General features: G+C 44.6%; 1 protein-coding gene across 6 annotated transcripts in view; it reads right to left on the bottom strand.

Moving 5' to 3' along the window:
• Positions 1–24740, bottom strand: part of SCRN1 (secernin 1) — a 185711-nt gene that overhangs the window by 114658 nt on the left and 46313 nt on the right. For 4 of the 6 annotated variants that reach the window (XM_069648920.1, XM_069648918.1, XM_069648919.1 and 1 more), the window contains exon 3: positions 9847–10028. The exons of the other annotated variants lie outside the window; for them this stretch is intronic. In XM_069648920.1, the coding sequence (XP_069505021.1) occupies positions 9847–10028 (182 nt within the window). The remainder of the gene's footprint in view (positions 1–9846; positions 10029–24740) is intronic. 6 annotated transcript variants of the gene reach the window in all.

The raw sequence follows: 24740 nt of genomic DNA, 5'->3' as shown, positions 1-24740 counted from the left end.
TCGGAAGCATAGACATAGCGCTGCATCATATGTGACGTCGGGCAGTGTCTCCTGCGCACCTGCTTCACTCTACACTGCAGCCTTGTCCTGCAAGGGCTTAGCCACAGAGGGTACGATCCTCGGTTGTTAAAGTCTCAGAAGCGTGGGCATAGTGTTGCATGCTACGTGTCGAGGGGCAGCGTCTCCTGCGCGCCTGCGTCGCTATACACTGCGGCCTTGTCCGGCGAGGGCTTTTCCGCAGATGGTCTGATCGTCAATACTTAAAGGGTACGAAGCGTGGACGTAGTTCTGCGGGCTACGTGTCGTCGTGCAGCGTCTCCTGCGCTCCAGCGTCTCTAAACACTACAGCCTTGTCCTGCAAGGGCTTTAGTGATAAAGGCTGAATGCTAGAGCGACCTAAATCAGAGCTCTGCCTGTCTGGAACTTTCTGAATGGCTTTATGTTCACAGTCCTTCGTTTATAATCCAGAGTTGAAGGACTACGACTTGCCAGAATTTTGGTTAGAGCCATACTGAACCAATTTCCAGGCAATGATAATGATATATTTATATAGCGCTTTCGCCAAACCACTTTACATAGAGCATAGTTACATACAATATCACCCAACCGAAGTTGGTACTCATTAATGAACCTCAGAAGGGTGAAAGCCCGAGTTGGCCTTGCCGGGATTCGAACCTGCGACCTGCAGAACACACATCTCAGCAATGAGCGCTCAACCCTCTGAGCTATCTTACCGGCAAAGGTCTTATTCTTTACTTTTGTTTAATAAAACCCTTTAAACGTATTCTGGTGCCAGTAGTTGTGTGCTGCTTCAACCATGTGACATAACACACACACCAAATGTAAGCTTCAACAACTTTAAGTAATATTCCAGAACAATATTGCATAGAATTGAGCTGAATAAGGTACACCTATCTCTGGCGGAGGCACAGTACACCACTCCATAGACAAGCCTAGCTGCTCTGAAACTACAGCAGTGGTGAATCGGCACAGTCTCAAAGGCTACTAACATAACATAATCCTCAGACTAAACAGAAAAGACCACATCACACCAGGCCTGAGAAGCCTACACTGGCTACCAGTGAAAAATAATGGATGAATTTTAAAGCCCTCTGCAGTGCCCACAATTCACTATGCGAAAATGGAGCCGAATTTCTACAAGCCAAAATCAACCACCAACAACCAGGAAAAAATGTAACATCGAACAACAACCTCCAATTTCAAACAATACATTAAGAGAAAAAGAAATCCGGAGGAACCACATTCTCCTGTTTCATAGCCAAACTATGAAACCCGGTCACGAAGGAAATAAGAACGATGGAAGATCACCTAACTTTCAGAAAACAACAGAAAACCTGGCTATTTAACTCACAGAGACGAGCATAAAAACGGGCACCACACAAATTATACTATGGACCCATAGAAAACATGGGACAATACAGATCGAAGAACCACCTATAGTACACACTAAAACACGCAAGCCACACACCCACTGCTAACGAGGCCACAAGAACAAACACTTGCAAACAACAAACATCCCAGACACTGAACGTTACCCCTCGAGACACAACAATCCCAGTGCACATCGAAGCATACTTAGAAAGCCGACATGCACAGACGTCAGTTTCTCCTGGTTCTGCAAGCATCAACAGAAGAGCACAACGTCTATCCTATACCTCTTCCCTCTCTAACCATTCACCCACTAACCAACCCAACCCACTTTCTTACAGAGCCACGTGAGCACCTGGAGACCATGCAAATGGCAGCGGCGGGTGGTAGCAATCAACATAACATAATATGAAGGCAGTGTGGCTTTAAACGTGATTTTGGCAACCAAACACCAGCATCTCTTAGTATTGTTCAACAATCAAAAACACCTTATGTTTGGGGGTCGTCAGGTTGATGTACTGTAGGTGACATGCTTTGAAGGCAAAGACACTCCAGGGGCTTCTTACAGACAATTCCAATGTTTGATAATGTAGACTCCACATAGCCTCTGGATCACTCTCTGAGCCCCTTTTTAAGGGCCTCATCCCAAACTGAAAGCATTAAGAGACGGTGCAACTATTCACATATTAATTAAAGAAAACCATAATTTGATGCAAGATCTCAAATGATAGGAAGTCTCATTTGTAATGTGAAATTGTGGTGACTCCAAAGGGCTGGTGGATACGCTCACCATGCAGCACTTCATGTAAGGTTAGGAATTCTCCCCAGATTGCAGGCAGCAGCTGGAAGCGCCTTTGTTTATAGTGTTCTGCTGATACCAGTGCAATCGGTTGAGAAAGAAGATGATCCAACAATTGTTGGAGATTAGCGCACAATTTTCGTTTTTTCAAACTTTGTTCCCGAGTTAGACTTGTTTAGCAGACAGCTGTGTTGCGCCTGCCATGGCGCTAGACCTTTCGTTAGCATGGTGCATGTAGCAAAGAGCCCGAGTCCCCCAGCTCCATAAGGTGAATGTCGGTGCTAGTGAGAAGAGCACGAAGAGGGGAGCAAACAGCGAGGGCTGTAACTTGTCGGGTCAAAGACTGCCAAAGCCATTCCTGGTACGAGGAGCTGGGAACCCGGAGCGAGCACCAGACCCAGATAAAATGGAGCGAGAAAGATGAGAATAGTGCATATCATGGCTGGGGAAGTCACTGTGAGCGTGAAGGCCTGAGAGAGTGGTGCAGGCATGTGACCCGATTAAATGAGAGTGCCAGCAATACAAACTCTGTCTATGAAGGCTGCGGTAGCCGTTTACAATATCAAAAGTGAGAGAACTGTATGAATACACGGCCTGTGAACCAGAGAGTGGAAGGTGCACGTGCGCTTCATATCAAGGATGGGGAAGCCAACAAAAGCATAAGAATAATTGGATAGAGAACTAACAATCTTACCTAAGAGCCACAGGACTTTGGGGAGTCCCAGTGCCACAAAGGTGAAATATCATAAAATTACACAGCCACGTTAGTGCTGTGTAGTTATGGTTAAGTTGCTGTTTCCATAGGAAGAGCACTTTTTGGGCGGCCTATAACTCCGCTCCCCCTGGACTAATCCTAACCAAACTTTGCAAAAAAGGTATATGGGCCACTCCGAATTGTTTTGCAAAGTTTGGTGAGGATTCGTCTGGGGGGGGGGGGGTTATAGAGGGTGTCCCAAAATGTATTTTTTTCCATAGACTGAATGGGGAAAAACTTCCCCTTTTGGGGTGGGGCCAAGCCTGATTTGCATATGGTCTTTCCACTTCTGTAATGGCTTGGCAGGCGAAGAACGATGGTCTGGAGGGTTGCCCCGAGCAGTGCCAGTGGTTAAGATTCAGTCTAAACCTTCCAGCCATCACCTCTTTGTTTTTGCTTTGTCACCCCGAGTGGGACGGGTATGCCCAGACGTGGGTCCCGTGCCTGCTGGGCCTAGAGACCCAAGCTACTCCTCACTGATGATCCCCAACAAGGGTGAAACATGTTTGGGGATGCTTGTGGTCTCGTGCAGAAGGGATGTGACCTAGCAGTTTGGGCTGGACTTCCCCTTTTGGGGTGGGGCCAAGCCTGATTTGCATATGGTCTTTCCCCTTCTGTAATGGCTTGGCAGGCGAAGAACGATGGTCTGGAGGGTTGCCCCGAGCAGTGCCAGTGGTTAAGATTCAGTCTAAACCTTCCAGCCATCACCTCTTTGTTTTTGCTTTGTCACCCCGAGTGGGACGGGTATGCCCAGACGTGGGTCCCGTGCCTGCTGGGCCTAGAGACCCAAGCTACTCCTCACTGATGATCCCCAACAAGGGTGAAACATGTTTGGGGATGCTTGTGGTCTCGTGCAGAAGGGATGTGACCTAGCAGTTTGGGCTGGACTTCCCCTTTTGGGGTGGGGCGAAGCCTGATTTGCATATGGTCTTTCCCCTTCTGTAATGGCTTGGCAGGCGAAGAACGATGGTCTGGAGGGTTGCCCCGAGCAGTGCCAGTGGTTAAGATTCAGTCTAAACCTTCCAGCCATCACCTCTTTGTTTTTGCTTTGTCACCCCGAGTGGGACGGGTATGCCCAGACGTGGGTCCCGTGCCTGCTGGGCCTAGAGACCCAAGCTACTCCTCACTGATGATCCCCAACAAGGGTGAAACATGTTTGGGGATGCTTGTGGTCTCGTGCAGAAGGGATGTGACCTAGCAGTTTGGGCTGGACTTCCCCTTTTGGGGTGGGGCCAAGCCTGATTTGCATATGGTCTTTCCCCTTCTGTAATGGCTTGGCAGGCGAAGAACGATGGTCTGGAGGGTTGCCCCGAGCAGTGCCAGTGGTTAAGATTCAGTGTAAACCTTCCAGCCATCACCTCTTTGTTTTTGCTTTCCATTGCCATCCTTACCTGCTCTGCAGCATCTCTGGCACTCGAAGTCGCCGAAGGCAAGAACTATCGCCATCCTTACCTGCTCGGCGGCATCCTCTGGGAATCAAAGTTGTCCAAGGCAAGAACCATCGCCATCCTTACCGGCTCTGCAGCATCCTTCGGCGATTGAGTCGCCCAACGCTTGTTGTCCTTTTCCACCATCTTCAAGACATCTTTCGTCTCAGGATTCCTGTGAACCATTCACCTTCGGATCTTCTTGACCTGTAGGACGAACAATAGCACAGGTTAGCCATTTGCAAGGACGTTATCAGCGCCGCTTGGCGTTCCATCTTACCTTCTCGAACTCGGCTCCGGCTTCCATCGCATCTCTTAGCACCTGCAAGAAGAAGCGAGAAGGTTACTAGTGCAAAGCCAAACTAAGACACTGTTTTCCCCAAATAAGACTTACCTGAAAAGAAGGAGTCGCAGCCGGTCTGGCCTCCGGCCCTCGCCAGTGAAGAAACTCGGCGGTACGGAGCCATTAACGACGCGCCCCTGCCCAGCGCGGCAGGACGGAGAGCGCACCCTTATAGAACGCAAGGTGAGAAACGTCTCCTGGGGAAACTGCAAGGGAACTCGGGAGGTGGGTTGCCACGGAGAGAACAACAGTTAAACTTCACCTCCTATCTACCAGAGCCAATCCTCGACAGCCTGAACTCCAAGAAGGGTGGAGAGGTCCCGAAGAGCTCACCGGCTTGTCGTGAGGCGTCCCCGTGGAAACAAGGTGAGCGTTACACTGCCGAGTGACGGCTTTTTTAACCGTCAAATGCAACTGTTCGTCATCGGTTGTCTGTGCGTCATAATTCAGTGCGATGGCGGTGTCGGACCTCTATGCCCTTACGCTGCTGTCACCATAAGGATTAACATTCCATCCTTTCTGGTGGTGTAGTTAACAGCGATTGACGTCATCTTGCAAATCAATGTGCGATGAAAACGACTACTGTGCCGGCAACGCTTCCTTTCTGTGTGGGAAAACAACAACGTGGCCATTACTGTTAACATTTTCATTGTCGACCAAAGAGACAAACTTACTACTTTTATGGAAATGTGAATATGGTGATCATTTTGCACAGTTTATTGTGCAACAAACCTACTTTACTAATTTCATAGGACGATGATTTCGCTCAGTTTATTGTGAAATAAAACTACTTTACTAATTCTTAAATGTTAGTTTTTTTTAAAAATGTACTCTCCTATTTCAAAATGTGGCATGCTATGTTGCAGGTCCTAATGTGTTCTTTTGTAGGTGATGCATCATGGCACGTAAATCCTTATGAACGTATTTGGTTACGCTGCCAAGGAACTTTATGGAGAAAGGTATTCCATACCACTTGCTTTGACTACGGCAGGGTCAGGCCAATGTCATATGCTTTAGTGCCGTCAGGCCAATTTCTGTCACCGTCAGGCCACTTTTTGTCACCCAGATGCCCCATTAACCAACATTAGTTCAGAATGATTAGTATCTTTCTAAAAGAGGAAAAATGAGGTAAGGTGCACTCAAAGTGTTTGCTGTACAGAAATGTTTGTAAAATAATACATGGTTACACCCTCTCAATACACATTTTCACACCTTTTGACCTGTGCCACTTACGAAATTATGTGTCGAAAGGTGAGTGGTAATGGTGTTACTTGCAGTATTTCTGACGTGATTGCGCTTGCCATCACAGAGTTTCTTGGGATTTTGCGCAGACGTAATTAGACTACTCCTTTGCGTTTTGTACACATATTTTTATAGACAAAAATGACTGCATGTACAACACATGTATGTAAAGGTCATTGACAGCAACCACAAAGCTTCGTGTTGTGCATGTTGTAGTGTTTTGCTCTTTAACAAGTGTTGTCATGCACATAACAAATCAACAGTATAGCGTCAGTCTCTTAGGGGTAGGTTCTATGTATGGTTAGTGGCCACAATGTCGGGGAAGTGGGTACTGGCCATTACTGTAAGGGACAAATAATAGCTTTGAAGTCGCCATGTCCACCAGGGACTGGCTTTCTGGTAAAGGTCTTGCTCATAACGACATTTCTCAAGGAACAAAAAAGTGGTGCTGCCACTACGGTCACTAGTTCTGAATGATTAGTATCTTTCTAAAAGAGGAAAAATGAGGTAAGGTGCACTCAAAGTGTTTGCTGTACAGAAATGTTTGTAAAATAATGCATGGTTACACCCTCCCAATACACATATTTTCAAACCTTTCGACCTGTGCCACTTAAGAAATTATGTGTCGAAAGGTAAGTGGTAATGGGGTTGCTTGCAGTATTTCTGACGGGATTGCGCTTGCCATCACAGAGTTTCTTGGGATTTTGTGCAGGCATAATAAGACTAATCCTTTGCGTTTTGTACACATATTTTTATAGACAAAAATTACTGCATGTACAACACATGTATGTAAAGGTCATTGACAGCTACCGAAAAGCTTCGTGTTGTGCATGTGGTAGTGTTTTGCTCTTTAACAAGTGTCGTCATGTACATAACAAATCAACGGTATAGCGTTGTCTCTGAGGGGTAGGTTCTATGTATGGTTAGTGGCCACAATGTCGGGGAAGTGGATACTGGCCATTACTGGAAGGGACAAATCATCGCTTTGAAGTCGCCATGTCCACCAGGGACTGGCTTTCTGGTAAAGGTCTTGCACATAACGAAACATTTCTCAAGGAACAAAAATGTGGTGCTACCATTACGGTCACACGGTTTCATTTTTGCTTTCTGCAGGCTGTAATGGAAAGCGAAGAAGGGTTTCTATCCAACACCCTTCCCCCTTTTTATGGTGGCCATCTTGGAAAAGGATTTGTTTTCTTCAGCCGGGAACGCCGGAGGCGTTCATGTTGAAGACAAAACAATCCTCTTTTTTGGTACCACGGCTTACTGCTGTAAAATCTCGATTGCTAATGGCATTCATCCCCCATTTTTTGGGGAGGAATGGGGGTTAATGATCCAGAGACGCCGTTATGCACTCTTACTTCTATTGTACTGCAAACGTGCCCTGTGGAGTTCTGCGCCGGAAATTTTGCAGTTACAAGTTCCTACAAGAATATACAATGCAGTTCCACACTATCAACCAGGCACACTTGTTATTGTGAAGTGTGTATGGGTTTTCGAACACACCCCCATGCTGTGCGCCAGCATATGATAATGTGGCATTCTTCAGAAGGTGGGCAGTTACTTCAAATGTAGTATGCTTATTTGTTACTATTAGAACCCTCATAAATGCAGTAGAAGAATTTTGCTAACGTAATGTTATGATTCAATTACACTACTAAAAACCTATGCAATTCAGTGAAAAAAAGTTGTTAAAGGGACGTTATGGTTACGTTGCCTACTAAAAACATGTAAAATTCACTACAAGAAAAACTTTGTTAAGGGGACGTTATGGTTAAGTTGACCTACCAAAAACCTGTCCTGTAAAAAAACTTTTCCAGCCTGCCATTACAGATCACATTACAACCTAAAAGCCCCTGAAATTCGCCAGTTATGGTAGGCCAAGCACCCACTCCTGCCATTAGCACCGTGCACTGCTACCACTATCCCCCAGAACATGAAGGATGCCATTACAAATGTCATTGATGACACCACTGACGACATGACACGTTTCGCCCCTTTGTTTTTCTTCACTGATATGTGTATATATATATATATATATATATATATATATATATATATATATATATATATATATATATATCTTCAGTGAAAAAAGTTTGTTACTGGGCCGTTATAGTTCAATTGACAATCCCTAAATATGGGATGCTAAACAACCATAACTCGCACCACCTACGTGCATTGCTAACACCAACACCAAGAACATCAAAGATGACATCAGAAATGTCATTGATGACATCACATGTGCTCTTAATTTTCATGCAGAGTTTCCACAAGGGATTGTCATTACAATATTGGCAGCAAATTGTCACAGATTATTGCAGAACTATTTTATGCTAAAATGTTCATTACCTAATCCATTGGTCAACAATTCCATTCCAACACCGACTTCTTTCCTTGCATGAACGACCTCATAACGTCACGTACACATTGTCTACAGCATGTGCTATAGAGGTGCAATATTCTAAATCTTCCCATTTTAGCTACTCAATTGATATAACCTTTCAGTACAGAATTTTTCCATACTGTGAAACATAAGCATCTACGCATGCTTACCTTTCTGTACAATTGCACTATTAAACACAAAGAACAAAGAGACCACAATGCATACAAATATAAGCATATACAGGGAACGCAAAGAAAGCAAAGTAAGCAAAGTAAGCAAACAAATGTGCAGTATTACCACAAACTGTTTATACCCAACTTCATTACCTTCATGCACAGTAAAAAGGATTGCTTCTTCTGATATGTTTACGTTTGCTATCATGTAAATGTCCCCTAAGGAAAGTATTGCAAGAACATATCACAAGGGTTGGGACTACAAATATAGCCATTTTTACTTTTTCACTTACTGACTGACTGTGAAGAAATGCACCTGCCTTAGATATGTCAGGGAACAACAATAGAGGCAGGTAGACATGTGGTGTCATCGGTGATGTCATCAATGACATTTCTGATGACATCTTTGATGTTCTGGGTGTTAGTGTTAGCAATGCACGTAGGTGGTGCGAGTTATGGTTGTTTAGCGTCCCATATTTAGGGATTGTCAATTGTTTTTCGGTTTTACTGTGAACTATAACGGCCCAGTAACAAACCTTTTTTCACTGAAGATAGATATATATGGCAGTGAAGAAAAACAAAGGGGTGAAACATGTCATGTCGTCAGTGGTGTCATCAATGACATTTGTAACGGCATCCTTCATGTTCTGTGGGATAGTGGTAGCAGTACACAGTGCTAATGGCAGGAGTGGCTGCTTAGCCTACCATAACTGGTGAATTTCAGGGGCTTTTAGGTTGTAATGTGATCCGTAATGGCAGGCTGGAAATGTTTTGTTTGATTGATTGTTTGATTGAATGTTTTAAACGCAAGAGTCTGAAAGCTGAGGGTCATTCCTACTTCCTTTGCTGAATTTGAATTTCCAAAACTGTTCACGACATAATGAACATACCTATGAAATAAACCAATTGTGACAGTAGGCAAAAAAAAGAAATATTAAAGAGATCAGAACAACAAATAGGTCTGCTTTAAATCATTATGATATAGCTATAAATACATTTTGACTTACTATTTTCCTGGGAACTATAATGGCAAAATCTCCACAGAAACACTTTTCCTGTTATTAGCATTCGCTACTAGGGGCAGGAATGTCCTACCCAAGCCCGGGAGCAGGAGCATCGCATTCACCAAACAGGATTGGCAAAACTTAAATCTCAAGAAAGAACATGCACAGAGTCATACATTAAATGGTGAATACCCCAAATTAAGTTTTCACACAGGCTATGTCTTCCCTGAATAAGTCACAAAGAGCCATAGCCTGTGGACAGTAGCAATACTGTGCCATCCGCCCACCCAAATGGAACCCTCCTTTGCCCCTGCCCAGAGACTACTCACCTGACCAGGTCTGTCCCGAGCAGGGCTTCAGCCCCAGGGGCTGCCTCTTTGGTGACTACGGCCTCGCTGGCGATGCAGACCCCGTGCTCATTGGCTCCCATCTCTGCCCCCCACATCCAAGCGGGCTTGCTGAGCATGACAGAATGTGTTCTAGGAGCCTGGGCCACCGCTACATATGTGCACTGTCCAAGATATGAACATGAGGCAATAATAACGAATTAAAATATCTGTGTATCAACTGCAAATTGCCCTATCTTAGTTATCAGAATATCTGCAACATCACATATGCTTTCTTTCAAGATCCTGCACCATCTTTAAAATAAATAAATTATTCGATTTTTGTTACACTTTAGAACAACTCCTTTTTCATGCACTGATAAAAAAAGTTGCCATTACATAATTTTCTCTTCTCAAGTAAAAAACCAAAAGGTAGACTTTCTCGGTCTATGCTCCATGTCTCTGGAATCTCCTCCCTATAAATACTAGACTCACCTCCTTGCTTCTACATTCCAGGAAGGAGCTCAAGACCTCGTTTCAAAGAATGGCTCATTCTGAACACCTCGGTACACAACCCCTCCACTCCACACCTAACCATCACTCCCCCCCCACTTGCTCCCTACATTGCTTGTAGATCTCTTACTGCCTGATTGCCCGCCCTACACATTTGCATTCTAGCTGGTCCCTTGTATTGATTCCTTGCACTTGGCTGCCTTTGCGTACTGCCCACTAGGACTTATAAAGCACCCTGTGGCTTCCTTAAGCTTTCTCAAATTACAACAACACTACTACTTATAATCATACTGTATATGGCTTTGCTATTTCAAAACACGTGTGCCTTTAATTCCTAGACTTGAATGCATTGAGTAATAATCCATGCAGACCCCCATTAGTGAAGTCCTCTTCATCAGCATGGGTGTATCATACTTACACACTCAATCTCCCGCTAGTCCAATAGTTCCTAGCACATTTTACTCACCAATCTCCAAACGCAGGGCTGTTTAAATTGTTAGTCGCATGTGAAGCCTTTTATCCGGTTTATTTATGGCTTCCGGTATGGCACAAACACTGCAGCCACTGACAAATCTGCTCAGGACTACTGAATGAATGAGCCAGTCTCACATGAGACTTGAGTCGGATGAGATTTTAAATCTGTGAACCACATCTTATCCATCCTCCAAGTCATCCACTCAGTGTCTCTGATTTTGTCTCCTACTCTAGTCTCACCAAAAGCCTCTTCCCTCTTGCTATCCGCTCCGGTTTGCAGACCTCAAGTTATGCGCAGCTAATTCTACTCCCTCCATGTAAAGGCTTATTTTCTTCATTGCATTTCTTCGACTTTATTTTATTCCCTCTCTCTTTCAGGAGCTTTCCCAACTCTTTTCTTCCTCTCTTTAAGTAGCCTTCCCTTAACCCATGCATCCTGCTTTACTTGTTCCTTTTTGGTCTGCACTTCTTGAGTAATTTGTTAATTTCCAACAGTCGTCATATCCCGACTGTTACTTGCCACTTTCTCCACTTCAGACAAGTTTTGGTTCTATTAATGCCACAGGAACGGCACTGCTGTCTGTCACTCATCACATGACCTCTCACTGGACATCATTATAAATTCTCCCCTTTCCTTATGTTGTGGGATTTATCCACCATCTTTGCCGTTGTTGGTCATCACGTGCTAATTGACAGACTCTTTCAACATACATTTTCGGGAACCGTCTACCAGTAGCTATTCCACCCATACAAAATTCTAAGCACTATTACTTGGTATTACTTGCATTCCCTTATCCACCCTTTTGTCTATATTAAGGGGCTCACCAAGGTTCTGTCTTAGGCCCACTTCCCTTCCCTACACAATACTTTCCTTTCTCCTCTCAGGACTTCCTTTCATTTCTTCTACAACAGTGCCTTAGCAAGACTTTTGGGGACTGTTCACAAAATTGTACGAACAATATATAAAATCTGATTAAGTTATCAATTTTAGGGGTGCCAGATTTAGTGCAATACTCTGCCACAATACTGACTGAAAATGTTTTTTTAAACAGGCCTGTGGCATCAGTAACCAGATAAATGCACTGTGACCCCGCATCAGCTCACCTCGTCTAAAGCCCAGCATCGTCTCTAGTGCCTCCAAAATCCACCTGCATGCTTAAAGTCTCCTTGTTCACCATCGGAACTTCTCGTCAAGCTGGATACTCTCTCTCCCATGGGTGAACTTCCACAAACGTTTTCCAAAGAGTTGCCACCTTGCTGTTGATGTCACATGACCACGAGAGTAGATCTATTGGCCCTCATTACGACCCTGGCGGAAAGGGGTTTACGCCGGCGTAATGCATGGCGTACCTTTCCGCCAGACTACGAGTTCCCGTAGCGCCATGGCGATTTTTACGCCTGCTTTTTGCAGCCGGAAAAATCCATGGCGCTACGGGACTTGTTGTTAATTACGCCACCGTAATTTACGGTGGCGTAATTAACGCCTTCCCCACTCCCATTATACCCTATGGGGCAAAAATGGGAATGGGGAAGGGTAAATGGGGATTGGGGACTTACCGCCCCGCCAAGGTCGGAATGGGGCGGTAAGTCCGCCAACCACCATGGCGGAGTTGGCAGCTTTGCGCCATGGACCATGGTGCAAATTGCACCATGGTTCTCCGCCAGGGTCGTAATGAGGGCCATTGTCTTTGTACCAACAACATCAAATCCTGAGGGAGACTTCATTCTTGTTCGAAGCAAACTGGTCGGAGACATCCCTAACCGTAAACTGATCAATCTAGGTAGACAGAGATTGCGGTGGATCTTGGGCTCTCATGACGACTAATAGGGATGACCACACCCCCAAGATCCTGCAAGAGCTCTATTTCATACAGTTGCTTGCCTGTTAGCTGCGCAGTAGATATAGGTTAACATTTTTCAGTGGACATTTTCTTATTGAATGTCATAGGTCCTCACCCTGCTCCCCTCCTATGGGTTTTAGGGTTTATAGTCATTACATCGAAAACAATGCATCGAAATGCCAATGCATTGAAAAAGATGCATCGAAAATAAAAGCATCGACATACTATATTTTACATTAAAAGTACATATACATCAGAACTTTTCCATCGAATGGATATGTACTTTTAAATGTAAAAGATAGCATATCGATGCTTTTATTTTCTACATTAAAACATTACATGGAGCTGTCCAGTGCTGAAATTTCGGCACTGGCCAGCTCCTTGTAACGTGTTATTTGATTTTTTTATAGATTGGGGGGGGGCCCAGACCCCTAACGCTCACCCCCCCTTAACCCAAACCCTAACCCTAGCCCCAACCCTTACCCCTAGCCCTAATCTTACCCTTAATGTAACCCTTAATCTAACCCTAGCCCCAACCCTAACCCTAAACTCACCCTTAATCTCACCCTTAATCTCACCCTTAATCAAACCCTAAATCTAACCCGAGCCCCAACCCTAACCCCTAACCCTAACACTAACCCTATCTATCGAAATTAACCATCGAAACGTAATTCAATGAATATGCTTTTCGATGGAAAGGCAATTCAATGAATAATTTTCGATGGCATGGTATTCGATGGTATGGCTTTCGTTGGAAAGACCAGATACCGGTTTTAGCATTGGAGGCTCTGCATATTTACCAGTGGACATGACAGGTGGACTTGAGGGAACCGTGCAGCCTAGTTGAACACTGGTGCCAGGAACACTCCCATTAGAGAACCTCTCCACGTGTATTGACGACTATGCAAACAGTTGATTCAATGTAAAGACATTTTGAAAGGAGGATACATTTCATTTCAGCGGCTCCTGTAAATTATGTATTGATGCATCTCCTGGGGCCGGGCAGTGAATGCGAAGCTTGTCCATCTGTCACCGCAGGAGGGATCTGTAAATAACGCGAGAAATCTCGGAAGGTCTCTGGGGAAGCAGAGAAGGAAGAATCTGTCAGCGCCGCAAAGACATCCACGCTCTGATATTTTGACTTTAAAAAGGAAGCACTTTCCACATTGAGGCAAGACTGGAGCGGAGAAGTGGGACCACCATGGGGGGGATAAGGGTGTCGGATCAATTGTTCCACATACTGTTTTCTGGTTGTGATTCAATTGCCATTTTATGCTTGTTGTATATTTTCTTGATCCTTATGTAAAGCACTTTGGATTAAAGCGCTATATAAATTCAATAAAAATACAAATACAAATACATTTCTTTCTATACAGTCTGAGTAGCACCATTCCCATTAAGTAAAGGGTTTGCCTGTCCAGAACTTTAGGCAGTGGTAACTTGCATTACAAGTATACTTAATTTGTACATGATTACTGCTTTTTTTAGTATACGATGGTGTAAATGAATTACCATTATCTAAACAGTACACAGAGCCTGCACTACAGACATAGCCCAGGGCACTGAGCCAGTGTGTTTCTTCTATACCTTCCCCCACTCTCTACTAGAAAGAAAGGAAGCCAAAGACATGCTCTAGGCCTGGGTTTAGGCCTGCATTGCCTTGCGTGGATCCTGGATCAAATAGGTGCTCTGATCTAAGGCATGCATGCATGCATGCGAGTGTGTGCGAGCATGCATAAAAGTTAATATGTGCAAGTATGAGCAGTGAAACATCAATGTGGCGCAATAATATGCAAAGATTGCCACCCCTCCAAATTTCCCTTCGATTAAAAAAGTAGCAGCACTGAATATTTAACACAGCCAGGCCAGTCAGTGCATGGATAGTCATGAAGATCTAGGCCTGACTGTCTGTCTTGTACGCAGTTGTGTCTGCCTTTTGTCATATCTCCTCTACCCTGTTTGTTCCTCCACAAAATAGGTTGGTCTGAAGGGGTGGTCAGAACATTTCTGCTGCCCATACAAAGGCAGGGTTTCATCTATGCTCTGAGATTTCTAGCCATTTGTCTTAAAATGTACCATATTGTTTCTTTGTAAAGCGCTTGGGTGTGAAGCGCTATGAAAATTCAATAATAAATACAAACAGCCTGCAAGTTAAGGGGAAGTCAGTCCCTGCTCAATGTCATGCATTCCGTAGCCAACCCTTCAACCTTTTCCCACTTGTGTTTCACGCAATTGAACTTTATATTGTGAAAATCGCTTATTTTGTGTCCAGTTCTCCATGTCAATAGATACTATTTCAAGCACTAGGTAATGGTGTCCACCGTTTTGAGCCATAAATTCCTGTAAGAACATGGTTGATGACAGAAGCCTTCTACGGCACTGCCCATAATCCAGTTCCTGCTGCGTCCAGTTAGTTGAATCACAAGCGGGAAAGGGAGGGGTTTGTGTGGGTTGGTACAAACCACTGGAATCATAGGGAGTTCGTGGGGCTATCTTTAATAGCTCTTTGCAACAAACATGGCCCCCAGGCTAATCACTTGCTCTGAAACCGAACGCTTAGTCGCAACTGATCACAATATGATGAACGGTTAGGGCTGTTTATCAAGACATAAAATAAACTGGCACCAGTCGAGTATTATATCTTCCCAACAGAAGAGAACACAAGTGTTCCTGGCCCATCAAACGGGAGCAAAGCAGGATTAAAGAATTGTGCATCCTGTTACCTAGCAATGTCGCATAATCCCTGTGATCAACCTGGATTGGTGGCAAAAGAGAAGTCTAGTAGGCAAGCTACTGATTCTGATGAGGACATACTGGACACCAAACAAATGCACATGCTTGCACTAATGACAGTAAGTGCTGGAGATGTGGTCATTTGCATCTGCTGGTGGTGAACTGCGTCAGCATGAAAGATTGCCAGAGATGGACACAAACAATAATATTTGCCATCTAGAACTTGGACAGATCGCTCATAAAAGCACTGATAATCTTCCACAACCATTCAAACTTAAGGCGAGAGCTACAGGAAAGACTGACCTCACATGCCTTGAAATTTCGCTTACAAAAAATAGAGAATCTTAAATGACAGATGCAAACCAAATAAGACTAATAAGTATCACATTTATTGGTTACACTCTTAACCATTCAAAATCAACTTAATTCTTAATAATTCTAACGATTGGCACATGGTCTTTGTAAAGCCAGATCTATCCGATTGGGGGGCCGTGGGGGAGTGCCAATGAAACATGTAAGAACGCATTGGAATAATACCCATGAACTGAAGATGTGAAATGCTTTTTCTATCCATTTTAAACCGAATTGAAAAAAGTCAAAAAATTAAATTAAAAATTGTAAAATTAAAAAAGAAGCCAGGGCTAGCCGCCTCGATATTATAGAACAGGCTATCTCTGGGCAGCAAGCTCTGATACTTGTTTGTGGGTTTCTATTGCAATTGCAAGGCCTGCACAGGGGGGACTGAATCCATCTCTACAGTCTCCCTAAGAAAGTTAAACACTTTTTCATACTTTCTTCAGGAACCCATTGTTTTTAAGCATTAACAATAAGACGTCTCTACAAAATGTCAACTATTAGTTATTCTACACAGAGTTTACATTTGCACTTTGTTACAGATTCATGCAGAGGAGCGGTTACTCGTGATGACGTCATGTGCAATGTACATTGCGCAATGAGGTCACATCACACACTGACTTTGTTTGCACTTTTCATTAAAAGTTGCAAACACTGAGATTTGGGTTCTCTGATCAACTTGGGTCATTGCCTTTTTGTTACTAAATCATAATGTTGGCAAATTGATAGAACTGTAGAAAACATATTTTTAGAATGAAAATGTTATGTTCAGAGAAGTCTAAGACATTTTCTCTTTTTGTTTCTATTATAGAGCATTTGAGAGAGAGGCAAACAGGTTCAAAATATCTCATGGTGTAATGTAGTGGTTTGGAGAAACATTGATTTCTTTTCAATGTTAGAGGAAAATAAGCGTGGGATTACAATACATGGTTTCCCATTTGAGGTTATTTGCAAACTGCCCCGCGAGAACCGATGCCCAACACCAAATTAAACAGTGAGTGCGGCACATAACTTAAGGGCTATAGCTCAAAGCCTGGCAGGGACTGCCATAAAGAGAAGGGGTAGTACCTGATGCCTGGAAAAGAATAGCGTCGGAATATGTACTTTTAGTCACAATATTGATCTGTGAGATGATAGACGCCTCTTCACCAAACATAAGAAAGGAAAATATGTATTAAATTGGAGAAAGCTGTCATTACCTATTCAAATCGCATGAAATCAACTACAGGCCTTTTTAGAAGCAAAGTGTCATTGCAGAAGCTTACTCCCATTCAAAGGTCTACTGACCTACGGTGTTTTATCAAAAATACAACTGTTAATATCAGAGATCATATATAGCTGCAACATGCTTTGTGGTTGATGAGCTGCCGTCTAGTATTGAAGCAGTTATCAATGGTGGGGCGTTGACACCTTCATCAGACTTGAACCCTGGTCCTATTCGGCACTTATTGATGAAGGTAAAGCTTGATTCGTCCGATTGGGTAATTCGTGGACCATTACACACCACCTCTTCTTTGGGGGAAAATAGGGAGGCGACTGCAAACCTGCTTCAGATACATCCTGAATAGGCCGATCTGCTGCAGTCATGTAAGTCAGGTTTTATGGGAGGGAGATCACTGCCCTCTAGGTAGAGGATAAGGCTGTTACTGGATCAGGGTTGGTCTGACCGCCCTGTGCTTCTGGATCTCTCTGCAGACTTTGATACATCGACTATGGGACAATCCTAACCATCTCTTGAGCCCTGGAGTGGTTTTTGCTATTTTCGTTTTGGCTGATAATTGCCAAAGCAACCTTTGACACAGTATTCGTGTGTAATTGGGGTTTTGGGTAAGTGTAAGGATGCATTGTAATATGGATTTATTTTTCCTTCCTAGTGTGCGTGTATCCAAGCATGGTGTAGGTATCCTATCTTGCTGTTTTTGGTATTGGCATGCATGGTGTCACAAAGCCTTCCTGCTCCGGCACTGGCCTTCATGGCAGGCCTTCTCCTTCATCACTGTCACCCTCCTTCAGCACAGTTCTTCTGCTTAAGCACAGTGCTTCTGATTCATCACCGTCCATTTCCTACGGCACAGACCTTTATTACAGACCCCTTCCATTGCCACAGTCCTATTACATCGCAATCCATGAATGTCCACCTCCTTTGTCACAGTCCTTTGCACACCCCTTCTTCCTCACAGCCCTCCTACTTCAGCACTTTCATTCTGCTTTGGAACATTCCTTCTCCTCCATCTCAGTCATTCATCAGAGTCCTTCGTCACAGCCGCCCTTCAGCACTTTCTTTCCGCTTTGTCCATCACAGGCCTTATTTTTCATCATAGGACTTCTTCAATGTCCATCTCCGTCATCACAGTCCTGCTCCTGAGTCATCACAATCCTCCTCATTTGTCTCAGTCCTTCAACACATTTCATCTCCATCATCGCAGTTCTTCATCACAGTCCTTATTGTGAGTCTTTGTACTTTATCCCAAGTCTTTGCACAGTCCCCCTCGTTCGTCAAGTTCTTCTCCTTTATCACAGTCCTTCATCAATGCCCTCTTCCATTGGCAATGTACATAATAATCCATCATAGTCCTTCTGCTCGACACAGTCCCTCATAACAGCTTGTCTCCTTAAATACAGCCATTCTTCTTCATCAAAGTCCTACTTCGTAACCATCCACCACAGTCCTCCTCCTTTGTCACTGTGATTCACCTACATCACAGTCCTCCAACACCATCCTGCTTCATCACAGCCATCCATCAACATCCTGCTTCATCACAGTCTTCCATCACGCTTCATCATAGTCCTCCATCACCATCCTGCTTCATCACAGTCCTCCATCACTAGCGTACTTCATCACAGTCCTTCATCACCATACTGCTTCATCAGAGTCCACCATCACCATCCTGCTTCATCATCACAGTCCTCCATCACCACCCTGCTTCATCATCACAGTCCTCCATCACCATCCTGCTTCATCACAGTCCCCCATCACCAACCTGCTTCATCACAGCCCCCCATCACTATCCTACTTCATCACAGTCCTTCCTCACCAACCTGCTTCATCAGAGTCCACCATCACCATCCTGCTTCATCATCACAGTGCTCCATCACCATCCTGCTTCATCATCACAGTCCTCCATCACCACCCTGCTTCATCATCACAGTCCTCCATCACCATCCTTCTTCATCACAGTCTTCCATCACCATCCTGCTTCATCACAGTCCTCCATCACTATCCTACTTCATCACAGTCCTTCATCACCATCCTGCTTCATCAGAGTCCACCATCACCATCCTGTTTCATCATCACAGTCCTCCATCACCACCCTGCTTCATCATCACAGTCCTCCATCACCATCCTGCTTCATCACAGTCCCCCATCACCATCCTGCTTCATCACAGTCCCCCATCACTATCCTACTTCATCACAGTCCTTCCTCACCAACCTGCTTCATCAGAGTCCACCATCACCATCCTGCTTCATCATCACAGTGCTCCATCACCATCCGGCTTCATCATCACAGTCCTCCATCACCACCCTGCTTCATCATCACAGTCCTCCATCACCATCCTTCTTCATCACAGTCTTCCATCACCATCCTGCTTCATCACAGTCCTCCATCACTATCCTACTTCACCACAGTCCTTCATCACCATCCTGCTTCATCAGAGTCCACCATCACCATCCTGTTTCATCATCACAGTCCTCCATCACCACTCTGCTTCATCATCACAGTCCTCCATCACCATCCTGCTTCATCACAGTCCTCTATCACCAGCCTGCTTCATCACAGTTCTTCATCACCATCCTGCTTCATCAGTCATTCATCACCATCCTGCTTCATCACAGTCCTCCATCACTATCCTGCTTCATCACAGTCCTTCATCACCATCCTGATTCATCAGAGTTCACCATTGAAAGGGAAAACCTATTGCCCAGACTTGTCTAATTTTATTAACGCCACCAGTTATTAAAGTTCCAAGAAACTTGGTCTGAGGACCCCACATGCATACAAGGGTTTACCCTCTATGTTTATCCTGCTCTCAGAACCAGTGCCAAAGTGAGGTCGTCTGGGGGATTTGCAATCTACGTGTCAGCAAGTCTAGATCCGTTTGATATCTGTCCTATGAAGCTAAGGTTTCAGTACATGTTTCTCTTTTTCTAATTCAGGGGTAGTAAAATTCTAGGTTTGGTTCACTTTTATAATAATAATAACTTGGTAATTATATAGAACTTTTATCCAAAGTGCTTTACATAGAAAATATTCATATACAATGTGTTATGCTGTGCTTCCTCTTGGGTGAAGCTGCTGTGTTCTAATAGAACCTTCTTACTGGAACACCACGGTACAATCTAAGCAGGAATGTTGATGTTGGAAAAGTGCCCGTTGGTGGTGCCGAAGACAGAGGCTGACAGTGCTGGGGGTTTGCTGTATGGACTATCTTAATAAATCTGCTGTCAAGCCGCATCTGAGAGTGGATTCATCTTTATTTCACTGGCTAAGAGGTGAACACATCTGCGACAGCATCTCCCCAGCAGATTCCTGAATTTACCAGCTGCTCCCTGTGCCGATCTCTGCTCTTAAACGTCTGATTGGCCGGACATAAAGGGCTGCCTGCAAGTAGAGGAGCACCTGCGATGCTGTGAGGGGTGCTGCAGCAGGGAAAAGTGCAGACAGGGTAGGGCAGCGGACTGGCATCTGCGCGTGCTGGTCTGCGAGGTGTAGCGGTGAGTCAATGTATCGCTGAGCAAGAGCGGGATTTTGCTGTGATTCGTGCCCGCACCACCATAGGAGTGAGAAAGGATGGGCACTGTGTTGTGGCACGTGCGCGTGCTCCATTGATGCTTCTGCGGTGTGTGCACGTCTATAGCAACACGAGCAGATGCACAGCGCGTGGGAGACTAGCGTACCAATTGCATCAAGGAGAAATGAGGGCACATTAGAGAATTGAACCCGCGGAAGATAAACAAAGCTCATGGTTGCTGAGGTAACCAGTATCACAGTGAAGGTCGTTAACGATCCCAGCGACATAGAGTCATAGACAACAAGGAGGATTAACCAACAACTGAAAGGAACATGTGCTTTTTGCTAGCAATCGCATCTGCTTTTGAGTGAATGGCATTGGAGTGATCTAGAGGAGGAACAAAAGAAAATGAGTTTTCTTTGCTGTCCATGAGAATGTTTGTTGTTCTTGTGCTACAATGGCAATGCCTGGTGTCCCAGGGTCCCCAGCATTCATGCCGATTCCGGGCCCTACCAAAATGTAATGGGACCCATGGGAAAAGGTTTCCTTCAGCGCAGCTTGTGGCAACATAATTTCAACGGACCGTAAGGTGTCCCTATTAATGCACTTTCTTGGGTGTGAGGGCCAGTGAATATATTCGTAATATTGCCCGATTTAAGTCAATCGGATGAAGAGGGAGTGTCTAATGAATTTAATTCAGGTTTGCATAAACCAGACCTATACTTCAATCTTAAAACTAGCACCATACTGGAAAGGTACAATTTTGGGGTCAGGGTACAAGAAGAAGGGGAGACGGTCGAAGAGTACCTAACTGCTTTGGAACATTTATCCCTCACATGTACATTTGGTGAAAAATTGGAAGAGCACATAAGGGATCAATTTATGATTCATTGCTGCAATGATACAATAAGGGAAGAATTGTGGCTCAAAGATGAGCCGAGTTTGGATGAAGTGATAACTATTTCAAAAGGGTAGAGTACTCGAAGGCCTGTGTGACCACGTTAAGTAAAAAGGAAAATAAAAACCCCACTACTGAAATATTGAGGGTGGGGGATCAAGGGTAGGATGCTGGGAGGGGAAAGAAAAAGAAGGGTAAAGCTGGTGGGCAATGATGTCGAGACCTATCTGACGCAGAAGGGGATAGGTCAAAAGGACAGAAAACAGAAGAGAGACTATGGGCCTCATTCCGAGATTGGAGGTAGCCATGGCGCTGATAGCGCCATGGCTGCCTCCAATAACGGTACCGAGTCCGCCCTCATTCAAGTGGGACCGGTAAATCCCCATTGGAAATACCATTCCCCATTCCCATTGAGCCCCTATGGGGCTCAATGGGAATGGGGAAGGTGCAAATAACGGTACCGCAAATTTTATTTGCTCCCGGGACCCGCAAAGGGACCTCGTAATAGGGCGCAAAGGGATTACAGGCACCGGTGTCCTTACCGGTGCCTGTAATCCCTTTGTGCCAGCCTCGGAATGAGGCCCTATGTTTTCAGATGTGCTAGTGCCAGTCATTTTGCTAATTATCCAGTGTGTCCGGGGAGAAAAATAACATGTTCCAAGTGCAAAAGGTGGGGGACATTATGCCAACTATTGTAAAAACTATTCTGTTGGGAAAGTAGAAAAGTACTATATGATAATGAGGAAGTCCAACAGTCATCGGAGGATGATGATGAAGAGCAAGTAGAAGTGATTACGGTTAACATGGTCAAGTGTGATGAGGATGATGAGTGCAATAGCCCGTTTGCAGAAATTCTAGTGGAAGGGAGGTGTGTACGAATGATGGCAGATTCTGGAGCAAGATTGTCCTTATTGTCTCATGATTTATACGAGAGGCAGGTGGGTGGGAAGGTACATGACCTACTGTCATCCGACAAAAGGCCAGGAGGATACAACCTGGGCAAGATAGATGTCATAGGATATTTTATGGCACATTTGAAATTCAAGGGGAGAGAAACCCATGGAAAAATGTATGTTACCAAGAGTGCTGAAACACTGTTGGGCTGGAGAGAAATAAAGGGGCTTGAAAATCAGGCTAGACCCCAATGCACATGAGCAAGTGTTGCACAAAGGGGAATGTTTGGGGACGGTAGAGTTAATTTCCCAAAGTGTTTTCCAAAGGAATAGCACGTGTGAAGGCTATGAAGCATAGAATTGTCCTGAAGGAAGGGAGTGCTCCGGTGATGGCAAAGCTACGTCCTGTACCAGTGGCGTTCAGAGAGGGAGAAAAAAATTGAATTAAAAAAATGGAGAGAGTCTGGTGTGATAGAACCTGCTGGCAGCGTGGAATGGGCGTCCTTCTTGGTGGTAGTGAAAAAGGCAATGGTGAGTTGAGGTTGTGTGTGGACTTGCGGGATCTCAATAAGTGTGTGGTTGCCGAGATTCTTCTACTCCCAAGCATGACATAGATGTTGGCGGTGATTGCAAGGGAGAAGTATTTCTCCAAGGTAGATATGGCATCTGTGAACCACCAAATAGAGTTGGATGAGCAATCTAGGGAATTTACTGCTTTTATCACACATGAGGATGTGTTTCAGTTTCGTAGGATGAGGGTTTGATTGGTTTCTGCCTCGTCGGTCTTCCAGAAGATGATGGATAAACTGCTAAAAGATGCTCCGGATGTACATTGTTTCCAGGACGACATCCTGGTGTATGGGAGGAGACGTGGGAGAGGCATGAGGAGAACATCAGGAAGGTTTTAACGATTTTGGAAAAGAGAAGAATAACGTTAGGGCAGAGAAGTGTTTGTTTGGAAAGGACCGTTGACTATTTGGATCATGAGATCTCGAGTGATGGGCTGAGACCCAAAAATGACATGGTGGATGCAATTAAGAAAGTTCCATCCCCTACAGATAAATGAGAGCAGAGGTCCTTTTTGGGGAAGATTGAATTCTATCAGAAGTTTGTGCACAGTTTTTCTGATACAATTGTGAATATGAGGGAATTGTTAAAGTAAGGTGTAGAATTTAGATGGGATGTGGAATGTGAGAAGCAATTTCTGAAGATTAAGGGTGAGACTGACATGGTGAGGCCCTTAGCCATGTTCAACACCAGAAGTAGTATCATTTCTGTGGATGCAAGTGATACAGGGATTGGTGCAGTGCTGACGAAGGTTGGACAAGATGGTTGTGCGATGATAGTCACACATGTCTCTAGGATGTTGAGGGGGACAGAAAAGAGTTATTCTCTTTTGAAAAAGGAGGCTCTCACGTGTCACTGGGGTGTGGAGAAGTTTTTCAAAATGTGTGTGGGGAGCAGAGTTTACCATAAGGATTCACCACAGGCGTTGAAGGTGATTTTTAAAGGGAATGTCTGGAGAAGGTATCAAGGATGGTTGCCTGTTGAGTGGCCAGGATCATGTGTCAAGACTAGGTGAGGGTGTGGAATGTGATAGTTTGGGACTAACAGAGGATACTGTCATTGATACAGTGTTTGTGACACATGATGGCATTGTGACTTAGGAGAGTGGTTAAATGCTTTAAGAGAAGAGGAAATGCTCAGAAGAGTGGTGAAATGTGCGGGTAAAGGCTGGCCAGAGAGGAGATTGCTTGATGGGGACGAGAGAAGCTTTTGGGAAGAGAGATCTGAATTGAGTATCAAGAGTGGGATTTTATATAGGTGGGATCAGGCTGTAGTACCAAGGAATTTGAGGAGGAGGTTGGTGGAGATTGCCTAGGAGGGGCAAATTGGTATTCCAAAAACCAAGGCAGTGTTGAGAAATGAGTATTGGTGGCCTGGATTTGACCGAGACATAGAGAGAATGGTGGGAAAGTGCCTTGAGTGTGAGGCTTCAGGTAAGGGTGTTGTGGTGCAGCTGCAACCAATGGTGAAGGTGGATGTTCCGGAGGAGATATGGTGTGATTTGGTGTTGGATATTTGGGGTCTTGTTGACTTAGATGGAGATAGATTGGAGATAGATTCATTATATTTCTTGTTGATGTGTTTTCGCGCTGGACTGAGTTCAACATTTTGTGGGACATTATAGCTTCTGCTGTGGTGCAGTTTTTACCAAGTGCGTTTGAGAAAGACGGCTTGCCCAGTTCCATTTTGATGGATAATGGTAGGCAATTTGTAGGTGGATGTTTTGGAGAGTATCTTAAGTGTTGTGTTGTGACGCACAAGAGAGCGGCAGCTTATCATCACGAAGGGAATGGGGTGATGGAGAGAGTGAAATGATGTGTGATGGAGCCTGTCAGGGTGGCGGGTGTATGTGGAAGAGAAAAAAGGTTGCTGTGTAGGATAGGTTATAGGCGC

The sequence above is a fragment of the Ambystoma mexicanum genome, chromosome 2q (assembly GCF_040938575.1).
Source record: "Ambystoma mexicanum isolate Mex_15411 chromosome 2q, UKY_AmexF1_1, whole genome shotgun sequence".
NCBI classification, from domain to species: domain Eukaryota; kingdom Metazoa; phylum Chordata; class Amphibia; order Caudata; family Ambystomatidae; genus Ambystoma; species Ambystoma mexicanum.
Note: the sequence above shows the minus strand (reverse complement) of the source record. Positions and strands in the feature narration are given on the sequence as shown.